General features: G+C 44.0%; 1 protein-coding gene across 2 annotated transcripts in view; it reads right to left on the bottom strand.

Annotated features, from left to right (window-relative positions):
• Positions 1 to 13891: 13891 nt before the first annotated feature.
• The window catches only part of LOC138569361 (uncharacterized), a 309424-nt gene continuing 304709 nt past the window's right edge, over positions 13892 to 18606 (bottom strand). For both annotated transcript variants that reach the window (XM_069647278.1, XM_069647279.1), the window contains exon 53: positions 13892 to 18307. In XM_069647278.1, coding sequence (XP_069503379.1) covers positions 18156 to 18307 — 152 coding nt within the window. In that variant the 3' untranslated portion in view covers positions 13892 to 18155. The remainder of the gene's footprint in view (positions 18308 to 18606) is intronic.

Genomic DNA, 18606 nt, shown 5'->3' with positions numbered 1-18606 from the left:
CGGCATATTGTGAGGTAGCAAACTAATAGTTACAGTTAACAATCCCATACCCTGCAGTACTGATTACACAAATAATTGAATTACAAGTTCAGGTGCCCCAGGACGAAAAAGACCTTTGGATCAAGCAAGATTTCTCACAGTCACCGACTGATTTGAATTGGAAGCAAAATGTTACAGGAAACACATGAGTTGCTCACGGTTGCTTTTAAGCAGCTGCAGTACCCAGCGCATGTTTCCAAACAGCACATTACTGCTGACATTCAGAGCACTGGTTAGTCCTCCAACGTGCAGGAGAATTTCACAACATGGCCCTCATTCCGAGTTTGGAGGTAACCATGGAGCTATTAGCTCCATGGTTGCTTCCCAACTCGTCCCAAATCCGGCCTGGTGCATGGAGTAATTACCGGTCCATTCCAAGGTTGGAGGGACCGGTAATTCCCCATTCACCAGGGCCCTTCCCCATTCCCATTTTTGCCCCCATAGGGCTCAATGGGAATGGGGAAGGAGGTAATTACGGTACCGTAAATTACGGTACCGTAATTACCTTCAAAGTAAAAGCAGGCGTTAAGTACCAACCCGCAAAGGGAACTCGGAAAAGGGCGGTAAGGGTTTAACGACACCGGTCTCGTTACCGGTGACCGTTAACCCTTACCGCCCTACTCGGAATGACCCCCCATGTCATCTTTACAACACTAGCCAGGTGGTTAGGTCTTTGCGTGGCACATTGCCCCGTCCCTCTGGGCCATTCCGGGAGCTTCACATCGACTACATGGACATGATCAACAGGTGCAGTAATTATCGTTACCTTATTGTTGTGGTGTGTCCGTTCTCCTGTTGGGTTGAGGTTGGTCCCTGCTGACACCCTGATGCAAAGTCAGCAACATTTATGGTACGTTAGGTATTTCCTTGCTGGGTGGGGGGTGTGTGAGGTCCTAAAATCTGATAATGGCACTCACTCTTTTAAGGATCTGTTTAGAGAAATAGTGTCACTATTGGGGATAAAGCACAATCTGTGCTTGATCAATCATCTTCAAGCCAACAGGTTTGTTGAAAAGATGAACAGGCTTTTTAAGAACAAATTGTCTACGATATGTGTAACGCTAAGGAGGAACTGGGTGCAGTGTCTCCCTCTGGCTTTGTTTAGCCTGAGAATGCAGCCCAGTAAAGACCACCACTTGTCCCCACACGAGATAGTGATGGGGGAAGGATGCACACGCTGCTTACTCCTACAGGCAGAGCAGCATCAGATGCTCACAGGGCATCAGGAGTTTTGGGGGAGGAGTTTCAGGGGTTTTTGCGGGAGGGAAGACAATGTATTAAAGTTTTGTCTCGCCAGATTCCTCCTAGAAGAGAATATACCTCTACAGCATCACCGGCAGATGAACTAAACCTGCCACTACCACAGCTGTTTCCAGGGGACAAGATTTGCATCAGAAATGTCATCTACCGCTGCAACGAGCAGAAGCTCCAAGGCCCTTTTAAGGTGGTCTTTGCCACCCCCTTTGCTGTTCGGGTGAAGGAGTATTGGGTCCACCTATCTGATGCTCAGAAAGCATCGGCACTGCTCGACCTTCTCACGAGAATGACCCACCTGCCGACTAAGATGAAAGCATATTTTGCAGCATGTTTCTTTTTGACATTACAGCTGATTAATCCCTTCACCATGTTGAAGGATTTGCATTTGGTTGCATGGGTGTTTTCTCTCCCTATGCAGGTTCAACACTATAAGCGTTGTGTAATATATATATGGTATGTTGTATATGTTGTTTTCTTTGTGGAATAACTATAGTGTTTTTGCGTAGTTATTTTATATGGTGGTGGCATATAAAGGGGGTTATGGGAATGAAACCGATGTATCCTTGGGGATAACACAAACTAGGAGGGAAACTGAGAAAGAGATGCAATACAACCATTACAAAGGGGTAATATTTGATACTTTTGCTGATGTGCACCAACCCGAATTTGATAACATGTGGTATAATCAAATGCGTGAAGTGGGGAGGGAGTGGTCAAACGAGAGCTGCTATGAATGCTCTTTGATACCTCATGCGACGGGCGCACCCAAGTTGTTCATACCTCAAGAAATGCTGCCTCTTATAGCCCAGTGTTTGGTACACTTGGCCCTGTGCAAAGTATGAAGTCTTTTCCAAGGGCACACTGTCCAAGCGGTAATAATTGACAGAGATGATAAAGAATGTGCCAAGAAGAAAGAATGAGCCCGAAGTAAAGTAAGACCATTGCTGAAGATGGAGGGAGTGTTTTTTGTCAACAATAGATGGGTGGCAGAAGTAGGGAGCTGTGCAGCAGGGGCTTGTTGGGGTATCCGAAAGATGTGGTGGCACATGCGAACCAGAACTGTTGCAGAGCAGGTGCCAAAACTAACATGGATTGAGCTAAGTGAAACACCAGCCAAAGTACAGAGGTCAGCAGAAGATTTATTTTGCTTCCGAGAAATGGCACTATTCCCATAGGAACAAAGAGTCATTGTAATAAGATATTCTTCATCCCTTATCTGACCGAAGGTACAGCTGCGTTGATGGATGTGTATTGCATGTTGGTCAATATGCATATCTACACTTCCCACCATCATGGAGTGGTGTATTCTCGCTGACCACCCTACACTGTTATTTCCTGATTCTCATCTGTCAGTAATAAATGTGCCAGCCCCAAAACCAACGAAGCCCCCATCTGATAGGTGTGTTTGTCGCTCAATAAGAACTTGTCAGAAAAAATCTAATTCCTTATCCAAAGACTCCTCCAAGAAACTAAAGGCGATTCCAGATCAATGTAGCCTATTTACAAAAACAGAGACTTTTTTTTTACCTCCAAGTGGCTGCAGATCACCAGGTGGGAGATGCTTCAGATGGCAAACCAGACAGATCAAGCTCTTAACTCGATAAAAAGTGATTTACGGGCAATAAGGCATATGACCCTTCAGAGCAGATATGCTCTGGATTTGCTCACGGTTACGGAAGGGGGCATATGCAAGAAAATGGGTCTGTCTTGCTGCATGTATAACCCCGCCCAAATGATGCAGACAATGGTTACTTATCCCATGTAATCGGGGCCTTGCATAATTTGAGGATTGCAATGGAGAAAGAAGCGTGTGTGAATGCGATTATTGGTTGGATTGAATGTTTTCATGGGTCCCATCGTGGTTAGAAATAGCTATCAAACTGCTGGTTCCCATCATGGTTTTCCTGCTTGTTCTCTTCTGTTTGTGCCAGATGATCTTAAGGTGCTGCACAAAGACGTTGCCAAAGAGTGCTATGATGATGGTGTCAATCAGCGCGGGTAGAGCTCCTTCTTTCACAAAACATAAGTACACCCAGACTGATAGATGGGATGGGGTTGTAAGACCAAGGATGGTGAAAATAGAGTCCGCTTTGGAGCCCACAGTAACTCTGACCACACCCCACCAGACCCAGTGAACTATGTTGAGTGCTGGGTTGATTTAGCAGGAGATGGAGGGTGCTGTTTTATAACTGGTACCCAGGAAGAGTATTCTAGAGGAGTGGGGAGTTTACATCATGTGTGTAAGGCATGGGTACCCAAGGATGATGATTATAGGAGGAAGGGTGCAGCAGGGTTGGTTAATGGAAAATTAACTAAAGGGGTAATGTTGGGATGTATGTATAGCGTCCCAGCCAGGCAAAAAGGTTCAGGCTGAGAAAAACCTGCTAGCATGAAATATTGTGGAATTAGGCTAGGGTCTGCGCAGCAAAAGGCGAGTGTCTTGTTTTTAGTTAGGTTTGACACATATTAGATGCTTACATATTGCATCATAGAAAGGTCAACAAATGTATTACTGTTGCAGTTGCAGAGGTTAGAGGAAGGGCAGTATTGTAGGCCCAGTGTTTAGTTGATGTATTTTGAAGTTATGGGCAGTAGTGAAGTGCAGGAAGAGTCAACGCAGTTGAAAAATTAAGTCCGATAGGTACTGTGGTAGGAGTGAGGTCAGCGAGTTAATATGGCAGAAGAATCGCCATCTTGGAAGTTAAGGCCTGGTTTGAAAGGAATAAAATGCTGGCCCTGATGTGGAGCTGTGGAGCTGTGGCGCTGTGTAGCGTAGCTCCAAAAACAAATCCCCTTTTCCATTCCCCAGGAGAGAAGCCGAGGTCAGAGTCTCTCGCAGTGCACAGATTATGTTGTAGCTCAATATTATATTAGTATTGTTAATTATGGCTAATCAGCCTATAAAAGATGTGACCCTTTGAAAAATCAGCAAGCTTTGTGTCAGTTTGGTTCTCCGGGACTGTCTGAGACCTTTTTGCATGTAATAAACCTTGTTTTCCCTTGCAAAGAGGTGCCGTGCTTATTTGCGCTTTTGGATTTATTATGTCTGGTTTTTAGGTTACTTTCCCTTTCAGTTGGAATGTGTACGCAGTGGGGTTTGCAAATTGTATGCAGTCGGGTGAGTGCTTATGTTTTGTGTGTGGTCATGATAATGTTGGCTGCATATTGTTCCTTGAATTATGTATTACCGTGCGTGAATGTATGTTTGTAATGTGTACGAGGTAGTGGTGAGTATGTATGCTGTATGTGATCCTGATCATTTTGGCTGCATATTGTTGGAAGTGTATGTTGGAATGTGTACGCAGTGGGGTGAGTCGGTACTGTGATGAAGTGAGGGAATGTATCCCTTCTCTGCAAGGGGGAACACCCCCCCCCTGTGAGGCTAGGGAGGTGAGCCTGCTACACAACACCATTCCTAGGGGTCGAGACAAGTGGGACCTCACTATGAGCGACTCCCCCTTTTGGGACAAGGACTCCTGTCCCCGTGAGGAGCACCCTGGTGCACTCCATATAATGGCATATTTGGGACTATCTATATCCAAAATAATTACAAGTTCCAAGACTGGAATGAAGAGAAAGTGAACCTTTGCCGTTACCAGAAAGAAAGAGAATTTGTCCCTTTAAATCCAAATCTCCAATTAACTTCGATGAGTGCGTTGAAGAGGGAGGACATGGCAAGGGAAGAGGAAAGAGAGAATGAAAGAGAGAGGAAGGCAGATACCAACAGGGGAGGTTCTGAAGGAGACAGTGCGGAAGCAGACCGCAAAGTCCTCGAAGTTCAGAAATGCTGATAGCAAGAGAACAAAGCGCTGGAGGCCCTGTGTGTACGAGAAGCCAGAAACCGAGACAGCTGGAACGGAAAGCTCAGTGGTGGTGTGACCATGAAGCAAACGTGGTGGGCAGACTGCCAGTTCAATGCCGCTGATACCACTCCACGGAGGAAGCAATGACTGTGCTGGTTACCTATAATGGTATCGAGAACCCGAGAAGCTCGCAAGAAACGGACGGCACAGGAAATGAACCGAGAAGCAAACAGAAGGATGGAGAAGGCCCCCAGTATCTACAGGCACCAGAAATGTTCCTTTGGAATACTGAAGGTAACGGGGAGAACAGGAATACTGGGAATTCCAAATGTACTTGTTATAGCATCAGAGAAACTCGTCCCAGTACAAATGATGAAAGGGTGAAAACCAAGTTAATGACCCTTAACTGTATTCATGTGATAAAGAGAAGCATAGAAACCACAAAGAGTGAGAGAAATAGAATTGGAGTATCACTACCTTGGGAAAGGGGAAAATTACCCATTATCCAAAAAACAAAAAGTGGAACATAACAGAGAGAGATAACTGTTAACCAAAGACCAGAGAGGGCTCTAGGATAAACATTGTACAAGAAAGTACATACCAGGAAAAGGTGAACGATAATTATTTGGAAAGCCAAAGTCCTAGAGGAGAAGGCACTGTACAAGTATATTCAGAACTCTCTAAAAGGAGTGAAGGATTCAGACAAGGGCAAGGAAAACCCATACTAAAAAATTGAGAAAGACATCTAGTCTCATATGGGAGTTGCAAGAACTGACACAAAGGAAAATGAGAGACTATTAAAAACTTGCATATTAAAAAGAACTGTAAAAAAAGGGAAGATAAGTGCAGAAGCACAACCATCAGGAGAACAGAGTCATTCCCCTGATCTTAGTTGATTAAACTATTGGTATGGTCAGTTAGGATTAGTTTTGGACAGTGGGCATATCCCTTTTGGATATTCACTGATGACTGACAAGCACTTTAGTTAGCAAAGAAGGTAGGGAACCCCGTGGCAATAGGGAAAGATAGGCCTTATTCTTATTCTTTAAAAAAGATATGATGACAATGTCTGCCGAGTTTTCGCCTCCTTCCTCTAAGCCACTGCAGTATGTTGTGTGTGTGTTGTATATGGTTTTGTGGGCATGATAATGCTGGCTGCATATTGTGCTTGAATTATGTATTTCCTTGCTTGAGTGTATGCTTGTAGAGTGTACGGAGTGGGGGTGAGCGCAGTGTGGGTGGCGGCTCTATTTCTCATGATGATTTTGTAATGGCTGGAAGCACATCGGCAAGAACAAGATTACAATTTTCTTGTGTCCATGTTTCAGTAACAAAAGACACAATTATATCAGGGATGTTTGGGCTATTTTTGACCACCTATCTACATGAACACTCCCTGTCTGTATTTGCACCTGTAGTCTTTTGTATGAGAAAAAGGGTTTTGTAATGAATGTGTTAAAATGAGTTGGCTAATGTAAAAGACCCACACTTACTGGTTTCATGTTAATCCCTTCCTTCTGAACTATCCTCGACTCTTTGTTGTTTAGAAAAGCTTATAGCCAGGATAGTGCGTCTTTTGAACTATTTGGATGACATTCTAATCTTTGCCAAGGCTCAAGCACAGGTATGGTATGGTAATGTTTATGTGTAAAGCGCCTATACACAAGGCAAGTGTTTCAAGGCACTCAAGGAGGGAGGGAACAGGGGAGAAAAACAACAGTCAATCAGAGCCCTTGAGTTTCTGAACGATAACGCACCTGCATCAGAAAGGGCTAATTATAAAAACTAACTCTGCATCACTGTGGTGCTGGTGGACAGCCTGGTCCCTTCAAATGAGGGCTGTAAATACCAGGCATCCTACTTCAGCATGGTAATATAATTGCCGCCCCCAGTCATGAGGTGACGAGGCTTCTTTAATTGATAATCAATCTGCTACAACTCCTCGGATTCATAATACATTGGTAGGAATCAGACGTCTTTCCTTCCCAGGAGATGGCATTTTAGGGACGTGGGTCCAGTTCTAGGGAAGACTCACCCGAAATTACACTTTTTGTGTGATCTGCCCAGAGATGACTTAATGGGTAGGAAAAGGGGGCATGTGCCCTGTTCCCCCAAGCCAAGAGGGGCCACCACCTGGATGCCTGGTGCACATCTTAAAGAAAAGATAATGAACACGTCCTGATATTGTAACTGAGGCTGTGATGCTTTCGCCTGGCTGCTGTTGACAATTAAGCTCTGATCCAATACATCCTGTAATGCATTCTGTGTTCTCTGGGGAATATACAGTTTGTGCCTTCACTATAGCACAACTTGTGTAGTGCCTTTACCGTTCTTTGGGAAATATATTGATCACAAATTATCTCATCTCACTGCATGGAACTATGCTGTCGTCGCTGAAGAGGTTTGCCTTCTCCAATTCTGATGCTGTTCTTTAGCCCATTTTCTTCTTTTTCTTTTCATGCAGGCCGTTTGAGTGGAAGGGGCGTTAGATAAGAGACTGGACCAGTAGCTGTATTGTGATATTGCGCAACTGCAATTATATTTTGCATAAGGCAAACCCATTATTTGCGATTGCGCAAACACCATTTGCACTGATGAAAATGCATTTGCACTGTATTTGTGCTGCTGGCAATGCTGTTTGCGCATGTGCACAATGTGATTACGGTTGTGCAGTTTTGCCATAATACCAACCAAAATGCCACAGTGCTCTGGTGCTTTTATTTTCCGGTTTGCTTTTGTTAAAAAATTTTTTTTCTTTTTTCTAGAACTTCAAATGTTTTTCTTTACTGCATGAATAACAATCCGTGAGTTTATGTCAAACAATTACTATAAGCAAGCAACCTTATTACGCGGTTTCTTTTGTTGGTTGTATTAAATGTTTCAAATACAGTAGTAAGACACAGCATTTTTTAGGCTAACATCTCTTAGGATTCGGGCATTTTGTGCACCTTCCTGCTCACTTCTAATCCGTATCGTCTATCATTGCTATGCTATGTGTACCGTCTGTTCCCGTCGTTTCCAGTCTGTCTTCTGTATCTATACTGGAGAGGTTGCACCTTCTATGAATGTGCGTATCTGTGTCCTGCATCAGTGATAGACTTATGCGTACAGTCCTTTCCTTATAGTGTGTCGTTCCTGTCCTGAATTTGTATGAGAGACTGCCTACCAATGTGTGTCTTATATCCAGGCTTAAATATGGGGTCATATGGCAAAGGCGTGCCTTTCAGCTATTCCTAAACATTGTTAAAAACTATCTTTGTTGGTTAAAAATGAAGTTTTTTAAAATCCACACGGAAATGGCTTATAACCAACGGAGGCAGGGGGGCAAGTAATGAGAGGTCTCTCTTCATTTAAAGGCTCTCTAGATTGAAAGCTTATTTTTTCCGAATGCTCCACGCAGAAAACTTTGTTTACTGGTTCAAACACCTTTTGCAGAGCACTTTAAAACGAATGGGCTAAAATGGCGAATCTTTCCTCAAAACCTGGACATGTTTGACGTTTCCTTGCATCTGCCCAACCAGGCGTGACACTGTGCTTTCATGACATGAGCAGGAGCATATGTGTACCGCTGCTTCTCTAGTATCCCTACATATTGGGAACCACCCATTCTACCTTGAATCTAAATCCCGGTGGCCCAATTATTTTACCCGTTCACATTGGCCCTTGACTGAAGTCAGGGGAGTTGCTAGGTCTGGAAAAGACCCGGGGCTAAGCTGATGTCAGAACTGTCGGGACTGGGGGCTAGCTAGTCTTTTGGCTGTAGCTCCTGAGATTCTATCCGGGGCTACAACCAAAAGATCAGGGGCTATAGCCCCTTTCACCCCCCCCTAGTAACACCCCTGACTGAAGTGATGTAGAACAAGAGAGACATCTATTTGATGTCTGTGTTGCTGTCTCCTGAGCTTGGATGCCAGATCTTTGTGAATGCATTCCTATGTGAAGTAGCTTTCAGAACACTCACATGTAGGAACATCTTGGGGCACAGAATATTCTGCCCATGTGTTGGTGCTACTCCTTCATCCACCGCGTAGATGTGCATTGAGGGAGTGGAGGGCTCTTCTAAGAGGCATGGTTGTACTATGATAACGTCATCCATCAGATTGTCATACGAGCTCAAGCCTTTACATGTTGCACACACTAATGGCCCACAGACACCACGTAAGATCAGGCACCGGAATGTCCCTTTGGTTGGGAGAATCCATGGCACAAGCTTCCTACTTCCAAGGATCAGCAGTTTATTGTGCCATTCCCATGGCTGCAGCCCCCTCATGCTCTTTTGCTCTGGTTGATCCGCAGCGGCATTCCCTCTCCATCCGCAGATGAACGCGGACACAGTTTCAGGGGGTGGGTGATTGGCGACAAGGCGACCACAGATATGAAGCGTATACCGGTCTGGTCTGTGGCTTAACACAGGCTACCAAAATCTGTGTGCCACTGCGGTTCAAGTGCTGGTGGCGCTCACTCAGCCTTTCATCAGAGTCAGAGCCAATGACTTGGGGGAATAGTAACATCTGTGATCTGAAGTGTTGAGTGGAATGTAGGTAACGCGCTATTCTTGTTTCTGGCTGGTTTCCATGGGAGCACATGGGGCCCCAGTGTGTAAAGAGCAGCCTAAAGAGTATCTATTACAGCACTGTTGTAAGGAAACCTGTGTCCTGATGACTCCCCAGTAGCTCCTGTGGCCTGGTGGTTGATAGTGCCGTATAGGTAGTTTACTGTGCAGCTTTTTCTTCCGCAGCCGATTTCATCGAATTTCTTTTACTGCATTTCGCCAGAAAAATAAATGGGGGGATGGGTTGGGTTTATAATTAAGCTGGTGGGGTTATGGGGGCCGGGGGGTGTACTCAGCGAAATCACGTAGATCCGGTAGCGCAGCCTCCAATTGACAGCCTGTCATGTACAAGGCAGAATAAGGGGTGATCGACAGGACCAAGTACTACATTCTAAAAATGCCGTGCTACATGGAAATATGCATGCTTCAAGAGTGCACCCACGGCATGGAATACTTTGGAGTGCATGTTCTGCGATGGATGGGCAAGGGTGGGCGATGGTGTGCTCTTACAGTATTAGGGCTGGAGGCCTGCTGCAGCCATTAATGCACTTTTTCAATTCCCACCAAAGCTTCACAGTAACTTGTGACTGATATGAACTCCGCCTTTGATGACAAGAGTTGGTATACAATAGCAATAACTGTTGTATGCTGGGAGAACCAGAGCAAATTATTGTATTGCCTAAGTATATGATGGCAATAGTGGGCAAATGATGAAATTCTGGCAAATGCAATTATGATCTCTTTAGAAATGCCGCATCCATTGAACTTGGCAATGTACGGCCCCTTATGTTGTTGCATCCTGGTCCCCTGCTCAGTACCCAATATCACCAATATTCTTGGGAGGTCATTACAACCCTGGCGGTAGGGGGTTAATGGGGCCGGTAGTGCTGCCAGCCCCCTTAACCCCCTACCGCCTCATTATGAGGTCCGTTCGCGGGACCTGCTAAGGACGCCTGGTAAAACCAGACGTCCTTAGCGGGTCCCACGAGCGGTCCAGCATGCTAACAAAGGGCCCGTCATTAACGGGCACGTTGTTAGCATGCTCCTCATTCCCATTGAGCCCTATGGGGGCTCAAATGGGGATGCACAAGGTCTGGGTTCCCTGAATGGGGAAATGCCGGGCCCTCAAAGGTCGGAATGGTATTTCCCCATTCAGGGGACCCCGACCCGGTACCCGGTTCCCGGTATGGGGGTAACCATGCCGCAAATAGCAGCATGGCTACCTCCATACTTGGTGTTGAAATCGCTGTCACAGGCCTTGGAACTAGGGTATATAAGACTGTTTTCTCGCTTTGTGGCAGTATAGGAGACTGTATATAGTGAACTGTCTATGCGCAGATGACTTTCCTTGACTGGTGAAGGATCTTACATGCCCCTGAAAACAAAGCAGTAGTCGCATTTGAATGAATCAGCAGTAAATGGCAGTTGCAACCTTTGATTTTGTCAATATTTCTGATGTTATCGTTATCTTAGACCTTGATGCCATGATTGTAATGTCTTTCCGGCATTGTGAAATCTTTGTAACTTTTTTCCTCACCAAAAGACCCTTCCACAGCACAGGTGATTTTTCTCACTGCTTCTATGACATCCCTTGTGATTGTGGGTGTGGAGTCAGAATGCTGCAGTTTGCATGTGGACGGGGGAGGGCTTGGCCATCTAAGAGGAAGCTTGGTTCATCCAGGAGGAAGTAGGCTTGGTGCCACCCCCAACTTGACTCAGGGGACAGACCATGGCGGGCTGTGCCAAAAGGGGTTTGGGTACATGTGCTGTCAGGCTTGTATGTATGTGTAAGCTACGGATCTCCCTCCATTGCTTCACCCTTCCTGTGGACTCGCAACTGTACTAAGTCACAATGATGAGGCCACAACCTTTCTGTCCTAAATCAATGCGCTCTTACCTGAACGTTCGCTGCCTACATACTTTGATTTCAGTATTTGCCCACCACCTTTTCAGTAGAAGCTACCCCATGCTGTGGGTTCAAAAGACAGAAACCAGGCCATAGGAAGTCAGTCTATCCAGAGACCCCTCTCAAGTCTTAACAGGCCAGGTGATCACAGCAGAGGGGAGGGCACTGTCCTGTGTCCTGACCCATAGCTTGGCCCACAGTTTCTTATGGCATCATGCTGGAGTATTATGGTCACAATCTGGGGGGAACTCTCTAAAAGAAGTGCTGTGTGGGGGAAGGGTGAGAAGGAAGAGATGGTCTCTATAACGCTGCTCTTCAGTGCTTCCAACCATTTCATCCTACAATGACTGTTTGGTTGTCTCTCTGTGGTGGTAAACTCATCCATAGGGTTGGGAGTTCTCAGAGTTTGCGATCTGCTGTGCCATGTTCTAAGTGGCCTTATAACAAGGTTGTGTGATATATATAACACTGATATTGCTTGTTGCATTCTTCCTCTTGAGTAACTATTATGGATGCGAAACATGGAGCATATTTTTGTAGTAACGCTGTTTCTTGGCCTCGGTCTCTACGAAGGTTGCCTAAAAAATGTTTGAGGTACTCCCTGGAATGCTTGCCTCCCATTTTATGGGATTCCTACATCACAATGGTGTCACCTCCGGCGGAAAGGAGGGTTGAGTGGAGAGCACCCTGTGCACACTAGATCACAGGACCCAATAACATGATATATTAAAAGCTAAAGATTCTATTGCTAAAACATTTGAGCAAGACAACACACAGCAGTGAGTTGAAACGTGATTATAGACCCTCCTGAGTGGGAACCATCTCAGAAGAACGGGTTATTTGTCCATGTTTGTTCTCATTTGAGGGGCTCCCACATTTTTGCATATTTTGAAAAACTTGAGGTTTAACGCTAAAATACTAAGTAGAATCCAGACCCTTTGCTCAGTGTGCTTACACACTTCACCTCACTGATGAGGCCCAGCAAGGCATTTCGATGCTGGACTGCCCTTGTGGGCTGGACTAGACTGATATGAACATTGATCGTTCTCCTCTGTGAAGGGTACAATGGACTTAAACGTGGTTGCAGACAGGTTATTTATCCATGTTAATTCTCAGCTCAGGGGCTCCCTCATACTGCAAAAATTGAGGACAATTTGTTCACCTTAGTATGCTGGAGAGATGGAATGTACATCGCTAGATACACGTTGCACAAGAACCTGCGACGGAAAGGAAAACCATATCTACACACAATTAAATGTATTGATACGTGAACCCAGGTTTTGATCTATATATCAGAGGAAACAACGAAGGTGAACGTTACAGCTGATTAAAACCATGCATGTTTAATCCAGGGTTCTGCCTGTACTGGAAATCTTCCTTTTATCTTAAGTGTGTGTTGAATTCATAACAATCTATGATGAGGGATTAGCATGAGCGTCTATGAACTAGGGCGAGGGACTGGGATAAGAGACTAGGAGTAGAATTGGCCTGAGAGGCTGTGACTCAGGCTCCATAAATTACAAGGCTATTCACTTTTCATTTGTTTACCAGTGTCCGCATCGAGACAAGCTGGCAGAAGAAAGCACGGTGAGCAGCAGGACATACAAAATAACAATTTATGAGGCAGCCAATGCATTCCAGAAAACATTGCTAGTTGTCATGACAACCAACTATTCTACTTCTCATCACCCTTTCCCTTGTCTCACTTCTCTGTAAAATGATTTTGGCAACAAGGTGGCAGCAACGTTTCACTATATGTGCCAACACAGAAATGTAGTCCTGAGTAGTGGCCCAGTGATAAGATCCGACCCTACAAGGCTTCTGGCATCCCCACATGCATCTGCAGCTATCATGCTGAAAGATGTGCTATTGAGCACCAAGGAACATTCAGAGATGTTGTCATGTCACTTTACTTGCACTGTTTAAATTGTTGCTTATTGTCCTAATGACTGAGAACATGTAGCATGCATATATTTTGTGGAATTTTAGCTCTAAAGAGAGGAGGTTAGAGTGTGTTTTTATTTAGAACTGAAGCTTGACTTTGTTGGGAGGTTGACCAGTCTTCTCTTTGTGTTAAGAAATTCAACCATAGAGGGGGGGAGGGGAGATACCGCCCATCAGACCTTCCCTTGTGTGTATGTTCTTTTATGAGCTAATAAACGGGTAGCATGTTGGTTTCAGTGTAATGGGATATGTAATAGCTACAGTAACCTTTATTTAGTTCAACCAGTAGCAAACATTGATATTGTTAACATACAGTAATCTCCAAGTTAAATTCGGATTCCAACACTACACATGTATTAAAGAAATACACCATGAAAGATACTAAGCCGGTTTTTCATTTGAAAAGAATGTTTATTGAGTTGATACAAGCTACACAGAAAGGTATCAATCGAACACACAGATCTGCAAGATCCATGAATGATATAGTCAGATTACAGAATGTACATGCAATTCCGGGTCAACCATCTTGAGGGTGATTCTGACATCTACTAGAGCTAAACTGACAACGAGTCACAGTCTCTTAACAAAAATCTGTTCCTTACACGAGACAATTCGACAAATGCACGAACCAATCATTTAGCAGCATTCATAGGTAAAATGATGTATTCATTTCTCTTTTTAAACTTAAGTAACTTGAATGGAGGAATTAGGAGCAGTTTGTTATTTCTGGGCAGCATTTGGAAGTGTGGGCACTGATTACAGTTTACCCATCTCCAGTGTAGCTTTGTTATACAGATCTGCAAAATAAGGCTGAGTAAATTGCCAAAATCTGCCTTGCTTCACAAAAGTAAAATATGAAAATCCTTATGTCAACATACAATACATTGCTACTGATTAAACTAAATGTTGCTTACTGGCTTGATTTAATTGGTAATGGCAACAGAACATCATTTGATAAATTCTAAGTGCCTGGTTGTTTGTCCATCCTGCACTCCAGTGACATGGGTACCTTTGCATGTTTGCTCCTTCTGATCTGCAAGTTGCTGCTTCGATCACTGTGATATGCCAATTGATTTCAAGGTTAATCCCTATGAAGAACTATAAACTAGATCTATAAATTAGAACTGTGCCGGCCTATGCAGCATTTAGTGCTGTGTTTGTGTGGAGGCCACTGCGGCAGCCTACCTTGAGCCTGGGTATGTTACAGTAAGGAATTTCATTGGGTTTTCATTTATGCAATTTTATAATTTATACTAGAGTACTGAACTTCTGGTATGGTCCCCAAAATTCCAATCACAAATGAGTATGTTGTGTACGGCTTCCATAGGAAGACATTAGCAACTATACCTCTTTCTGGATGCTATATGTCTTTACTGTAATGGCATGGCAATTGTGGAATTCCTGATGTACTGCAGTGATTGAATGGCAGGGGAATGCATCATTTTCTCTAGAAGTATTTTTTAAATGCTCTTTTTGGGTTGTTGTGAGGTGAGGTGAGATGAGGGAACCCGATATTTGTTTTGTTGTGTTTGGTGCCATCATGACTCCACTGTGCACCCCAACAGTGCTGATCCATAAGGGTGCTGGGTCCACAGGAAATGATGGTGACTTGATTGGCTGTCATCATGTCAAACATGGAAATGCTTCTTTACAGGCAGAACAGTCCTGGGTTTGGGATCTAGAATGCCTAATTTAGCTTTATAGGCCCACCCGAGGACAGTACTGGGAATTATGGGCCCTGAAGACTGAGCTAAAGGCACAAGCACACCAATAGCATTTAATTAAGTTTACGGGCCCATAACTCCCAGTACATCATGGGGGAAGGTCTATAAAGCTATTACAACCACATCGCTCTTGATAGTATATAACTGGGGTCACCAACTCCCATCACCCCATCCTTCAAACTCTATGGAAAGGGATCGTGGCAGTCATGATAGTAAACATCTGCATGGATTCAGGTTACAGACCTCTGACAAATAGTATTTAGGAAAGTATATGGAAGTTGTTCATCCAAAAGTCCTCCTGTGGATGCGCACAGTGCTGGAGACAGTCTTGGAATTCAGCGCTCTTAAACAACCTGCAAGCTTCACTGGTCCATTTAGCCCGCAGATTGTCCAATAAGAATGCCATTCCAACATTCTAAGGGTTATAATGTATTTTAATGGTGTATTGGAAAACATCCCTTCTGACTAAAGAAACATGCCCCTCTTACCACCTTTCCACTGATAGGAAATATTTGGAGTTGCTCTAGGCCACATCATGGCCGTATGTTCCTGCTAAGAATGGAATCACGGCACGACTCGGTTGTGAGAATTCACATGGGGCATATTCTTCTTTCTTATATTATTCGGGAAATGGAAACGTGGGTCTGTAATGCCCTTTAATGTCTCATTTTTGGCCAGTAAGGGTGTGACATTAGTCTTTTCACCACCTTGGTTCACAAACGTCCCTAGGTCTGCTCTCAGCAATCTATTCATGTTACAAAGGATGCGGCCTGACTACTGTAGCCGTGGTTGGAGTAAGCAATGGCAGCAGGAAAAGAATAAGCAAAGGCCCATCTGCACAAACCTCTACTAGGATGACATCTTGGATGGGGTCTCTTCATTCCAGCCCACCAAACAAGGTTATGGACCTGTAAGGACTAATGAACCAAGGTTGTTTTAAATGGGTTAAAGAAGTAACAGATTCTCAGAATTGCTCTTGTCTTTTTTAAAATTTGCGTTGGATCTTTTGGTACTAATGTAAAACATTGAGATACCTTTTCATTGTAAATGCAACTCTCAATGTAGACTTGTTTTCGATGCCAAGCATCCTTTGTGCTGGCTAGTTATATGGTATGAAGTGGCATTTATAACACGTTTGTACACAAGTGGTTCTAGACGCGAGCCTAGAAGATACCCCAACCTACAGTAAAATGGATGCCAGCAGATTACATGATTGCCCTCTACGGCGCGATTTTCTCTGTTCTTTGGCTGAAGCAATAGTTACAAGAAGAAAGGGAACTACATTAGAAGGGAAGCCATACAGAGACAAATCAAGTGCAGGAGAAGGGGCATTGAGCGGAAGGGATGTTTCTTCTAGTCGGAGGATATCCTTTCATAGCTATTTCTAAGACTAAACAATCCACGCCATTTAACCCTAGATGAATTTCTAGGTATGATATAGAGATTGCAAACCACAGCACTTGTTTCCAGGTGCATTAGTATATTAACTTGATTGCTCCCATTGCGTTCAGCCAAATAATCAGGAGGCTGAGGATGAATGTTAAGGGACAATTGTTCACACAATCCAATTCTCTACACTACGCCCCAAAGTTATGTGGGGCGTTTGCATCGCTCACTGTACTGGGAAGTGGTGTACTCAGCCATATTGACTCACATTATTTGAACATAGAAAATGTTGGCTTGCCATTGCCATGCAAGTTTTCTGAGACGCACAGCCGGATCTAGGACATTATCCTGATGAAAAGATAATGGCACTTGATTATCATGCAAAACGGCATGTCACACTGAAGGACATGTTATAATTCACATGTTAAAGCATTTTGGTTTAGGTCCATGAGGCTAAAGTGCGCTCCACTCATTGATCCTTCTAATATTTCCTGTATATCACATTCTATTTTATTTATGTTTTATTTTTTATTTGTTTTTGTTTTAGAGAGCCTACAGTAGCCAGGACATTGGACCAAATCAGTGTACACGTGTTCCAACAATTTTCCATGTGCCATTGGCATGAAAGAGTATGGCAAATGTACACATTTGTAAATGGAGGATCAGCTTACATTTGTGTGGGGGTGGGGTGGGGCGGAGGGAGATGCGTCTGTAATATTATGTTCTCTTTTATCTCGCTTGTAGTGTTGTTTGAGGCCAGATGAAGAGAGTTTACCTGAACTAGGCCTTCAAGGGCTGAATTCAGGTTCATAACTGAGGCCTGACCTCCTTTGTTGCAGTACATGATAGAGCACAGTGTCTGGTTCGACATTGGTAGATGCCACGAGATGGACAGCTGCCAGGTAGTCAATGGACAACGGAAGATGAGCATCGCATGCCAGTGGAAATGCCTTCTTGCAGTGATGGGGCAAGTGCGGGTGATATTATTATCCCAGCTCTAGCTTGGGAGTGGCCCTTCCACAAGCAATAGGCTAAGGTTCTAGCTTGTGCCTGCATTTGGATGGCAGATTTCCTGATGGGGTTTTGTCAAGCCTTTAACAAGGATGCAAGCAGAAGTGTCTCCCCAGCAGGTTGCTGTGTTCTCTGCACGCTTGATGCATTGTATCTTTTCGTGTGTCTGACCTTGGAGTAATTGGGTTTAGCAGACAACCAAGCACTAAGTTACTAATTTGTTGCCATAATTTACATGGGACTCATAGAGTAAATACTGCCTGCTAATTAATTAGGAGTGTGCATGATTGTATAACTAATTTTGCTTGCCTCTTTTTACACCATTTTTTTTACCCTTTCCTCTCCTCTGTGACCCTCCTACACGCAAGAGAAGACATTTCCAAACAAATATAGTGTGTATCAAATGGAGCTATGAGAAAGCTATAAGGAAACGTCAACGTCATCTTCAAGAAGCACATTTTTCACCCACGTTCAAGAGACTAAAGTTGTCTTCCATTGCGCCCACCGTAACTCGTAGGAAAGGAGTGCTGCTGTTATACAGAGGAGCATCTAGTGCTGTAACTTACTAGATTGAAGTTCTCAACCAGAGTCTCAAATATTGTCCCATTTACTGAGAGACAGAAATGTCCCAGATTCTTGCTGATCCAGTCGGCTGTGTTCATAACTCCCTGCGAGCAGGCGGAACCTAGAAAACAAATCAAGACATGCCTTTACCCTTACTATGAAAGTACTAGTGACGTATTGACGCAGAATGTAATTATAATGGACGCTTATCAAATCAAAACAATGGGAAGACCTCATGTTGAGTGAATGAGGCTTACTGCATCATGGATTACGTGTGTATTTATTTCCTTTTCAAAGTGCATGCACTTATAAGAGCCTGAGGGTGTTGGAAATTAGAGGGTAATCAGCAATGAAACATACTGTGGGTCTTATGTGCCAGATTATTGAGTGACAGAAATAACGTTGTGACATGAACCATCT

The sequence above is a fragment of the Ambystoma mexicanum genome, chromosome 2q, assembly GCF_040938575.1.
Source record: "Ambystoma mexicanum isolate Mex_15411 chromosome 2q, UKY_AmexF1_1, whole genome shotgun sequence".
NCBI lineage: Eukaryota > Metazoa > Chordata > Amphibia > Caudata > Ambystomatidae > Ambystoma > Ambystoma mexicanum.
The sequence above is the reverse complement of the archived record's forward strand: the minus strand, read 5'-3'. Positions and strand labels throughout refer to the sequence as shown.